General features: G+C 35.9%; 1 protein-coding gene across 2 annotated transcripts; it reads left to right on the plus strand.

Moving 5' to 3' along the window:
• Window positions 1–33: 33 nt before the first annotated feature.
• LOC104219767 (FCS-Like Zinc finger 14-like) lies at window positions 34–12,274 on the plus strand. 2 transcript variants are annotated; one of them, XM_070150354.1, is made up of 3 exons: window positions 40–728; window positions 7,151–7,320; window positions 11,698–12,274. In XM_070150354.1, exons 1-2 carry the CDS (start codon window positions 229–231, stop codon window positions 7,308–7,310), a joined length of 660 nt encoding a protein of 219 aa, XP_070006455.1. In that variant the 5' UTR covers window positions 40–228; the 3' UTR covers window positions 7,311–7,320; window positions 11,698–12,274. The 2 variants fall into 2 exon arrangements, with proteins under 2 accessions (XP_009768798.2, XP_070006455.1); XM_009770496.2 differs by lacking the exon at window positions 11,698–12,274 and having other exon boundaries at window positions 34–728; window positions 7,151–7,621.
• Window positions 12,275–12,756: the final 482 nt, after the last annotated feature.

Below are 12,756 nucleotides of genomic sequence, written 5' to 3' on the forward strand. Positions count from 1 at the left end.
AAATGAAAATATTGGAAATGAGAGAGTACTACAATTATGATTTACGTGACTCTTTATATTCTCCACCTCCCTGAAAACCAGAGGTGGCAGGTTTTCCGAATCCAAAAAGGAAGAAAACTGGTGCTTTTCTTCCATACCCATCTCTCTCTCTCTTTTCAATCTGTAAAACCTCAATTGAAATTAAGGAACAGAGGGAGACCCTATAAGGAGTTTCTCTTTGTTCCCAAAATGGCTGAAGTGAGGGGTCACAAGAAGAAGAAAATATCGATCTATCTTTCCGTTTTTGCCCTCACTGATAACAACACTAACTCGCCCAAATCTTCTCCTAACAAGTTTGAAGACCCTAATGGTAATGGTGTTGGGCTTGGAATTGTTGCAGCTATGTCCAATAATAATAATAATAATAAAACTGCAATTCTGGCTATTTCCCCTAGAGTAACTTCAAACCCAATCCCAATTTTGGCTAATAATTTTATTCCTAAGAAGAATAAGGAGGACATGGAGATGTGTGAAGAGTACACTTGTGTGATTTCTCATAAGGCTAACAATTTGTTTAAGAAAAGGGAATACTTTGATGACCAATTCATAGGGAATGGCTATCAGAAAAAATCAACTGCTGCTGCTGCTGCCGCCTCTGCTCCGCATGAAGCTTTTAGGACGGCGGATTTTCTCAATACTTGCTCTTTTTGTCAGAAGCAGCTTCAGGGGTTGGACATTTTCATTTACAGGTTCACTTTGCAACTCTTCATTTTGCTTTTGAGCTTGTATTAATTTTGGTCATACAATTTGTGCTGCTTTTCTTGAATCTATGATTTAAAGGATTTAACTGAAAATTATGTTAAGAAGCTCTATATTCAAGTCAACCTTAGAGCATCTAATAGCTTTTATTTCCTTTTCGATCGTTTCAATTGTAATGGAAATTCATTTGATAATTTTTTTGTCGATGAATATGATAGCTAGACCACGGGGAAGTAGTTTGCATAACCCAACCGGAGTATCCTCAAGTCCTATCGGTAATGATGTTGATCTTATTTGGCTTTTTACCTTATGTGGATAGTATTTCACCTGCTTTCAGAATGTAATTCATATTCTTTTATCCTTTGGTGTCAAATTGCAGTTAAAATAATATCTGAATGATCTTGTATTGGTGTATTGGTGTATTGGTGGTCGAGAATTATGGTCTGAGACTGATCATTCAATTCATATTGCTGAAGCTTAAAACATAACTGTTTCTTTGAATGTGGCCTCTCTACCTTTATATTCGTTGGCTAAGTTCTGGGTTAGAATCATGAATATCCTATGCCATTTACTCTTTTTTTTCAATCTACTTATCATGAAGCATATACTGCAAAGGGGCACGTGAATCTGATTGGATATTTGTGGATGTCCAAATTTTCCATCTGCTCGGTATTGGTTGAGGAAACTGTTATGCCCTTTTGGGTTTAGAGAGTTTGAAACAGAGATGCTCTACATTTGGTTGGAGTACGGGAATAACTAATCCCAGCATAAAAACTCTCATAAGACAGTACATTATTTGGTTGGAGTGTAGGAATAAATAATATCAGTAAAAATCGTCATAAGATAACACGGTGTTTTGTTGGCGTACTAAATAATATCTCCATTAAATTATGTGGGAATCTATTTCTTATTTAATACAGGATAAAATGTGGAATAAAAATACGTGTATTAGCAATGCAGAAATTAGACTATTTAAAGACAAAAATGCCTTTTTAGAATAATTAATTCATCTATAACAATCGCATCATTAGTAATCACAGCGTAACAATACCTTTGCTATCAATCACCGCATAAAAATCTCTCATTGTTAATCACCACATATACAATTGTTGCATTACTAATCCCCGCAGAACTTACTATTGAACCAAATGACCCTAACTTTGTCAGGTAGTATATGCTCTATCTTTATTTTATTGCAAACCTATCGATACTTTTATAGGCTTGAACATTAAGATTGTTCTTATACAAGGGGAGCCTTTGAAGAGCTCAGGTTGTTGTCACAGAATGCTTGGCAAGTTAAAAGTATCTTAAGATCACGCGATTTGACATTTTGCTTACCGTCAATTTGGGAAGACAGTTTCTCCAAACTTGGCGTAATACTCATTTGAATGTAGTGACTCACATTCTAAGGTATATCAAAGCTTCATATGGACAATGTTTATTGTATGAAGATAGAAGACATGCAAGTATTTTTGGGTATCCTGATGTAGACTGGTGAGATCATCTTCAGATGTTCACTTCAAGGCAATTGTGTTCTAATTGGAGGAAATCTAATATCATAGAATAGCAAAAAGCATGGTGTAGTACTTAGACCAACTACAAATACAGTTTACCAAATGATGAGTTTGGCAACACATGAGCTTATATTGGCTAAAGCGAATTATCCAAGAGTTGAGGTGTGGGGAGATGCATAATAAAATTGATTTGTTACAATCAAAGCTACAATACACATTGCTTTGAATCAATGCTTCACGAAAGAATACTCATTTTATTCAACTAAAGACTGAATTGGGGTGCCTTGTGACATCAGTTAGCAGATGTTCTTACAAAATCACTTTGTTACTCTAGAGTTGAGTATATGTCATGACCCCCTCCCCTAGTAGGAATATGATAGGCACTCGGAGGTTCTAAGCCAGCCCGACCGAACCATTCATAAGTCCTCTCACACTTAATTTAAACTTATCATGACTACCTGAATTCTTGGTTTACTAATGTTGGGTTCACATTTTACGTTGTCCAAGTTCTAGATGTCCAGTCCTTTATGTGCTGGCGGTTTAAGTATTCCACCACACTAGTTGAGGGAATGAGATGTTGTCTTCTTATATGGTATTTGGCAATCCCCACCTGGTGACCAAACTTTTTTGGCTTGAGTTGTCCCATGTTCCATTTTCTTTACCTAGAAGATGGCAGGGAAAGATCATATGCATGATATAAACATTTCAACTGAAGATCATAGGCAAGAAAATAATATCAAAACTTGAGGTGATTTTGGAGAACTTGGAAGTTTTAATGGATACACTATAGAACCTTTGTAGGCACGACTTTATATTGTAGGATTATCTTTAAAAATGTTTTATTGCCAATTGCAACTTTAAGGTGATCCAAATATCATCAGCGTGCATGTTGGATGCAAATGAAGATATCTTTCTATTACGGGGATATACTTGGTGCCTACCTGTTTGTCAGAACACCAGTGCTGAAGATCTTAGTTGCTATTACCTATATTTGAACATCTTGCGACAGTTAAGGTTAACAGAGATTTCTGAGCTTCTACTCATAGCTTCTTTTGAGCCTTTCTGTCTATGGTTTATATAATTATCATCATTCTTGGGCCATTGGTATCTTCTTCCAAGTAGAAAATAATTCTGGACATATACTTCTCATATTTTACTAGTTTATACGTGTATATCCAGAAGAAGGGGAATAAATTCTGACTAGATTTAGGTTAAAAAATGTGCTTAATTTACACAGTTATTTCTCTCTGGCTGCCAGTCACTCAGAATCTACCCAAGTAAATTGTTGATGCCGTGCTTGTATCACTTTGTTATATTTATAGCTTAAACTAAGCAAGTGCTTCGGAGCTTTTAGTATAAACATGATTTTATTTTAATTTGCTTTCTTGGAAACATTTGCAGAGTTATTACCTAAGTCTCTGTGGTAAATATTAATTATGTGTTTTGAGACCCATGAAGGTTGTATTCCTTTATTTTAGAACTCATCACTAAATTTCTAAGTTGCTCGGACTCTTCACTTTTGGTACCGCACCCACGTCGACACGACGTGGGTGTGGGACCCGTACCGGATCTAGTCAACCGATTTTGGGTACTTTGACCAAAATCAACGAAGAAATTCGGGACAAATACAATAATTTTTTAAATCAAAACAAAAGCTAGGCACCCAAGGGTGTGGCCTAGTGGTCATTGAAGTGGGTTGAGAATATGAGGTCTCAGGTTCAAATACCAGCGGAGTCGAATACACTGGTGATTTCTTTCCATCTGTCCAATAGACAGAGTTACATGGTATATCTGGTGCTGGTGGGAGGTAGCAGGTATCCGTAGAATTAGTCGAGGTGCGCACAAGCTGCCTCAAGCACCACAAATAAAAAAAAACTAGGGTGAAGTTGACGAAAATGGAAACTTGTATATAAAAATTTCTATGTTAGTCCTTTTCCTTTTATCTCTTTCTCGAATTATCCTCTTGATGTCACGACCCAAATTCCACTAAGGGTCGTGATGGCGCCGGACACCACTGTCAGGCAAGCCAACCACAATTTACTAGCAATTTCTCATTTTAATTATTTTGAAATCATTTCCTTTAAACAAATAAATAATAAATGATAAACTCCGCTGGATAAATGAGGGTGTCTTTACAAAATTTAACTACTGAAAAATCCCGTGATTATCCCAGAACCCGGTGTCACAAGTGCATGAGCATTTACTAGGAATGAAATAAAATACAGTAACTGTCTGAAATACAAGTGGACAGAAATGAAAATACAGTACAATACTCTGAAGGAGACTCTGCTGGCTACGGTCGTCTCGATAAATGCAACTCACCTGAGTCTCCATATCAACCATGCCGTTATGCCACTAGCCACACATAAACCTGTGCAACAAAAATGCACAGCACGTGTAGTATGAGTACGAAACAACGTGTACCCAATGAGTATCCTGTCTAATCTCGAAGAAGTAGAGACGAGAGGTCGACTTCGACATTTACTAGTGGTCCAATAGTAATATATTTTTAATGCGAGTATTCATGGATTTATTAAGAACGACAATAATTTCAAATAAGTCGCGAACAGATAAAAGTTCCTTTTTATTAAAAAGTCTCCGGATTCATAATCCATTAATTAACAATTATCTCAACTCACAAAATCCGACAATCCATTCCGATACGAGTTCAACCATACCAATTTTATCAAATTCCGATAACGAATCGACCTCCAAATCTAGAATTTTCGTTTTTGAAAAGTTTACAAATTTTCTCCAATTTCTTCCATTTGATTCACTAATACTTGATGAAAATAACCATGAAATCATTAAATATAATCACTTTTGGATATAGAACACTTACCCCAATCAATATGGTGAAAATCGCCTAAAAAATCGCTTTAATCCGAGCTCCATAGCTCCAAAAATGAGTAAAAATCTCGGACTGCTCGATTTATACACTGTCCAGAATTTTCGCACCTGCGGTTACTGTTCACGCAGGTGCGGTACTGTTCACGCACCTGCGAAAAACACAGCAGCTGCCCAGAAATTTCAGCAGCTTTTAATTTCACTAAAAATGCTCTAACTCCATCATACGAACTCGGAATTCGACGATTCTTGTTCCTATGAGTCACAAATAATAATACGAACTTATTCCTTCAATCGAAACTCAATTCGGAGCTCATTTACTCAATGCGATACCAATTTCGCTCGTTAAACAATTAACTCATGTTTTGCGCTAAAAACTCAACCGTGACTTGATGAAATTAGACCAAACTTTCCAGATCACTCCTATAATTCATTATCAAAATCCCGGAAGTCTCGAAATCTAGTTTCGATATCTAGAACTAAAAATGGACCTTTGGATCATTACATGCTTATGCTCAAAACGCCAAACTTTTCCAAAAACTCCTCCAAAACCCATCCAAGCCCCATGGGATCCCAACCAAGTATACTAACAAGTCCCATAACATGACTTGAACTTAGTTGATGCCTCAAATTACATGGAACAACACTAAAACATTCCGCACTCCAATTCAAGCTTAATGAACTTTAGAACTTTGAACTTCTTCATTCGATGTCGAAACCTACCAAATCACGTCCGATTGATCTCAAATTTTGCACACAAGTCACATTCGACATTACGGACCTACTCCAACTTCCGGAATTGAATTCCGACCCCGATATCAAAAAGTCCACTTCCGGTCAAACTCCTCAAAAACCTTCAAATTTCTATCTTTAGCCAAATGATTCCAAACACGGACCTCCGAATTCACTTCCGATCGTGCTTCCAATACTAGAATCACCATACAAAGCTATTCTCAGACTCGGAATCCCAAATGGACATCGATAATATTGAAATGCACTTCAACCCAAACTTATGAAATTCTTCCAAAAATGCTAACTCCCACCATAGGTGCCGAAACGTTCCCGGGTCTTCCAAAACCCGATCCGGACATACGCCCAAGTCCGAAATCATCATACGAACCTGTTGGAACCTTCGAATCCCGATTCCGAGGTCGTTTACTCAAAAATCCAATCTTAGTCGATTCTTTCAACTTAAAGCTTCTAAAATGAGAATTCTCTTTCCAAATCGATTCTGAACTTCCCGAAATTCAATTCCGACCCCGCGTACAAGTCATAATACCTGAAGTGAAGCTGCTCATGGCTTCAAACTGTTGAACGACGTGCTAGATCTCAAAACGACCGGTCGAGTCGTTACACTTGATCAATATTTTCTCCTTCTCGGAATACCTTTTAAGTTTTTCACATAATGTCTCATAATGTAGACATATTTTTATAACTCTATTTTTAGATATTTGAATTAATTTTAGCCGAATTTTTGCACCCATATCCATACGTGGATCTATGACTCGTACCCCTATATAGGATCCGACCTCTAGATCAGCATCCTTATTGGACACCTGTACCCGAGCAACTTAGCTGAATTTAGCCTTTGTGTGGCTTGTGGCAGATGTTGATATTGTGTTTGTTATGAGGATGGTGATATTTTTAATTTCTTTTTTGCTTTTTGCATTGTCAATTAATATCTCCTAGTTATGTGCTGTTTAATTCCGAGCATTCTTAGATTCTTTTTATCTTCTTGCTGCGCTATTGAGTTGTCCTAGCTGGAAATAATTCAGGTAGCTTTATTTGTCGATGTAATATTGAAGCTTAAGGGGCTTTAGGTAGGAAAGTACCGCATGTTTTTCACTTGTTCATTAGATTTTGGTTGTCCAGGTACTGCAATATATCTTGTTTGTTTATGCATGGTGGTGTGTATCTTCTATTTGGTGAATATTACATATAGAGTAAGGAAAGAAATATATATTTATCGTTTTTCTTATGTTGTCCCTGTCTTGTCAAGCTTGAGGAATTCTTGCTGAGATCACCTCTTTTCTTATGTAATGCTAATGCAGAGGAGAGAAGGCATTTTGTAGCTCAGAGTGCCGTTGCAAGCAAATCTCAATTGATGAGCAGAAAGACAAGTGTGGTTCTGGAGCCATGAAATCGCCCGAGTACTCAGCCTCCCCTTGTTCTGGTCCAATGCAGTTTTCCACTGGTGTTGCTGTGGCATAAGTCTTGTATGGTACGCAACTCAAACTAATAAATAAGGAAACGATTTTGGAAAGCTAACCCAATAAGATTTGGTCATAAGAAGATTTATGTCCAGTTTTGAGCAAGCAATCTCTCTGAATGGAGTGTTGTTCATCCTGCCCCTATTGAGAGGAAGGAAGAGGGCTTCTTATTTTTCTTAAACCCATAGACAATAGACACCATAACTTTTACATCTAAATATCACACAAACATAAGTTTATGAAGTTGGAATTCTATTTGCATTTAGATACGACTAAATTTCTATGAAGTTTAATAAAGAGTGTTCTGCTAAAGTTCTGTTGCAAAAGGGAAGACTTTGTTGATTTCTTCCCTAGGATTCGTACCTATTACCTTTTGTTCGCTGGGTGTTTTAAGAAAGCGCTATTTGATTTACAAGTGAAGCTGACACACCATCCAACCTGTAAACCAAGAACTGAATTGTATTTTCATTTTTTAAAAACCACAAATAGGCGGTTGATCTTTATTAAATAAATAGATAAGAAAAATTACTGACAGGGGAGTTCACATAACTGGTCTGAAACTGATGAGTAGTTATTGTTATTGTTGTAAAGGAATTCCTCAATGAAAAAATAAAATAAAATTAAAGGGGACGGTATATCCTTAATTCTTTATAGGGGACTGACTACCTACGGGAGACTAGTTTAGACAAGTTCATCTATAAAAATTAATCATTATTCTTTCTTTCCTTGCAAGTCCTAATATCAACCTACTGATGATATGTTCCGTTTCACTGGTCTTCATCTTCTGCATAACTTGATCGTTTTCTTAATTTCAGTGTTTTAATTCTCCAAATCTGAAGTACTTGTAAATATTCATAGTTCATAACTGCAACAACTAGGTCATTCATTTAGTCCACTGACAATTAAACATCCCTTCTGTTGAAGCAAATAGAGAGAACAATGGCTTGTAAAAATTGCATGGGGCGCCTATTTGGTTGCCCCCTTTTAACTTATACCCGTTTTATTTTTCCGTTTGCATCTGTACCCATTTTTTTGTTAAAAATGTTTAAAATAGACGATTTTGCCCTTCAGGACTATTGACAAAACTGTAGACTGCAGGACAATTTAGCAAATTAACTAAATAACTTCAGCATGCATTAGAAAATTACATATTGCAAGACAAAAATTTAAGAATGTTTAGTCTGAAGTTTTAGCAAATGAACTAAAAAATTCAGCTTGTTTAGACTGAAGTTTCGGAGAAAACTCATGACAAAACTGTAGACTGCTGGACAAAACTTCAGCATGTTTTGGTGTGAAGTTTTAACAAATGAACTAAATAATTTCAGCATACATTAGCAAAAACTCATTAGAAAATTACATACGGCAAGACAAAAACTTAAGCATGTTTAGTATGAAGTTTTAGTAAATGAACTAAAAAACTTAAGCATGTTTTATCTGAAGTTTTAGCAAAATGAACTAAAAAACTTAAGCATGTTTAATCTGAAGTTTTAGCAAATGAACTAAAACTTCATCATCACAACCGTTCTTAGTTGGGCTTTGGACTCCAATGAAATTAATTGAAGCTCACGTAAACTTGAATTTGAAATTGGAATTTATTTTGAGCGAGTGTTGTTGGAATAGATTGGGTTAATGCTGCTCGGTGGGCCGGGCCTGAACCGGACCGGACCGGGCCCGCGGTCCTAACGGGCCTGGTGGGCCTGGTGGGCCGGTCCTGGGTGGGCCGGTCTTGGTGGGCCTCTGAGCCCGTCACGGGCTGGTCTCCATGGTTGAGCCCACGAGCCCGGGACCGTTTGGCCCGGGACCGGCAGGCGGGCCTGGGCCTGTCCTGGCGGGCCTGGCGGGCCCAACGGCTATTTTTAAAAAAAAAAAAAAAAAAAAAAAAATCAAACGGCCATATTTAAAATCTAGCCGTTTGGGCTGAAAATATGACCGTTTTTTAAGTTAAAAAAATGGTCATTTGGCCCCAAACTTTATTTTAACCCCAAACTTTATATAATTACACTTTTCCCCATTTCTCAACTATAAATACCCCCTCATTCTTTCATTTTTATTCACCAATTCATCAATATCTCTCAATATCTCTCAATCTCTCTCAATCTCTCTACTACAATTACTTAATTTATTGTTGAAATTTCGTGAAAAATTGTGAAGTTGTTGAATTGAAGTTTTCAAGTGTTCAACGATTTTCAATTTTCAAGAAGTTGTTCGGCAATCCGGTAAACTCGTTTCAACTCTTACGTTTTTAGAATATATTTTTGTGTGGTTTAGTTTGCATAATTATAATTAATATGGCATTTACTTTGAAAAAAATGTTTGGTAAAGGAAAAGATAAAACCGGTGAAAGTAGTGGCCAACCAACTACCCTTCCCCCGGCTCCCCGACCTAGAAAAGATAAGCAAGTTGAAAGTAGTCGCCAACCTAGACGTCCTCCTCCTTCCGTAATTCTTGATAGTGATCACCCTTGTTTTCAATTTACCGATAGTGAATTTTATCATAATGTTGCACCAGGTGATAGATTAGATGATGAAATTATGAATGCTCTTTATCCTAATGAAACCATCTTAGAAAATAATGAGGAAAATGAGGATGATGATGAAACTCAAGCACCGGATTTAGATGATACACCTACTAGTCCTCTTAATAACCCAAGTGATGCACCGGTCGACCCACCTGTAGAAACTCCTACTTTTAATAGAGAACCTGCTAAACGCTTAGAAACATCATTAGTTTGGAATTTTTTTACTCAAGTAAGAGAAAAAAATAAGGCTAAGTGTAAAACTTGTGGGAAATTAATGTCGCATAAATATGTAGGAGACCGTAGCGGCACAGGTAGTTTGACTAGGCACATAAAAACACACCCTAGAGATAAGGCTAGATTTTTTCAAATGAAAGCGCATCTAGAGGGGACAAGTGTAGATTCTGCGATTAACCCTAGTACAGGTTCAAATCTAGTTCAACCAGGAATTAACACTGTCACTGGAGGTATTTTATATTACGATCCAAATAGAGATCGTGAAGAATTAGCAAAGATGATTACTGTTATGTGCTTACCTTATACTTTTGCTTCTAATCCTAATTGGGTTCATTATATTAGAAGAGTGTTTAATCCTACTTATAAAGGTTGGCCTCGCGCAACAGTTAAGAGTGATATTTATAAATTCAAACATGAATATGAACAATATTTGCGTTATTTATTTACTCATATACCTAATCGGATTTCTATTACTACTGATATTGGTAGAAGTGGTAATGATTGTGATTACCTAACTGTTACAAGTCATTGGATAGATGAAGAATGGATAATGCAAAAACGCATAATTGCATATAGAATAATTAATTCGCGTCACACAGGTAAATTTATAGCTAACACTGTTGCAGATATTTGTAGATATTTTTGCTTTAGCGATAAAATAATGGCAATTTCAATGGATAATGCTTCTAGTAACACCAGTGCTATAGGCATGCTTACAACAACACTAAATCCTGCATTTACTAATATTTTCCATGTTAGATGTATTTGTCATATTTATCATTTAATTGTCGGTGATGGTATGCGAATATTAAACATAGAAATTGAAAAGGTTAGAATGGCTCTTAATTGGCTTTTTTATTCAAACCGTAGAAGTAGACTTAGAGAGTATTTTAAAAAATGTGATGAATATGGCCTTAGAGAAAGAAAGGTTCCTAAACCTTGCCCGACTAGATGGAATTGTATGTACGAAAGTTTAGTAGTAGCATATGAATATAGAAACCCAATTAATGCAACGTTTAATTCTCGGGTAGGTGGTGAAGATGATGATGAAATGCTTACCACTCAAGATTGGACTAATGTTAAAATTCTTTTAGATTTTTTAGAACATTTTCAAATTGCAACAAATGCATTTTCTGGGCAATATTATCCTACTATTTCAAACTGTTTAGTTTATATTGCAGCACTATCTGATTTGTTTGTTGAATTTAGTGAGGGTGGGGATATTTATGAACTTGCTATAAATGAAATGAAACAAAAGTTTAAAAAATATTTTTTTCCTATCCCTCCTATTTATGGTCTTGCTGCAATGCTAAATCCTACAATGAAATTGGGAGGTCCTCATTTTTGGTATTCAAATATTTATAAGGCTTTAGATCTTTCAAATGAGGAAATTGCGACACTTGCAGATGCAAAAGCTTCAATTAAGATTAACGCTCAAACAGTTTATAATGCTTATCAACTTGCCTTAGAGCATGCTAGGCCAACTATTCCAACCCCTACTTCGTCTAGCTCACAATCCTCTAAAAGAGTTGCGGGCTTAAAAGCTCTTAAATCTTGGACGGAGTTCAGGGGGTCTCAAGGTGAAAATTATGATGAAACTTCACATCTAAATGAGCTTCAAGTTTATTTGTCTCAGGGACTTGAAAAGGAGAATCCAGACGGCTCTTTTGATCTTTTGGAATGGTGGAAGGCAAGGGAAAAACATTTTCCTGTTCTTGCAAGGATGGCTCGGGATATTTTATCAATTCAAGCTTCAACTGTTGCATCAGAGAGCGCTTTCAGTCAAGCAAGACTGCAAATAGGTGATCATAGAGCGTCTATGAGGGATAGCTTGGAAAAATCAGTATTGTTTAGAGATTGGATCCGCTCGGAAAGAAGAAACTTTGGAATTGCAGAAGCACAACCGGCGATAGATGAAGCTTATGAAGAAATGATAGCGGAACTTGCGGAGGATTCGGCTTCGCCCGGAAGTGGTGATGAACAAGCTTCTTTTCCACCACCACCAACGCAACCTCCTCCGAACCTTGAAGGATTTATGAGATTTGTTAGAGATAATACATAGAATAATATGTAACTTGTATTTTGGCACATCTTCCTTAGTTTTTTTCCTTCTAATGGTGGTATTAGTACCTTGTTGTGCTCATTCCATTGGGGGAAGGATGACTAAGAAAGATATGTCATTTTTTGGTAATAAAATTTATTGCTTCTACCCATGAGCTTCTTTTCGCAATATTTCTTTGTCTATACTTAGAATTATTTATAAGCTACAATATATACATAATATACAATATATATACTACAAGAAAATATATAAGAGAATATATATACATAAGATACAATATAATATACTACAAGAAAATATATTATGCGAAAATATATACATAATATACAATATATATATACTACAAGAAAATATATAAGAGAATATATATACATAAGATACAATATAATATACTACAAGAAAATATATTATGCGAATATATATACATAAGATACAATATATATACATAAGATACAATATATTATGCGAATATATATACATAAGATACAATATATATACTACAAGAAAATATATAAGAGAATATATATACATAAGATACAATATAATATACTAAAAGAAAATATATTATGCTACAATATATACATAATATACAATATATATACTACAAGAAAATATATTATGCGAATATATATA

The sequence above is a fragment of the Nicotiana sylvestris genome, chromosome 6, assembly GCF_000393655.2.
Source record: "Nicotiana sylvestris chromosome 6, ASM39365v2, whole genome shotgun sequence".
In the NCBI taxonomy this organism is placed as follows: domain Eukaryota; kingdom Viridiplantae; phylum Streptophyta; class Magnoliopsida; order Solanales; family Solanaceae; genus Nicotiana; species Nicotiana sylvestris.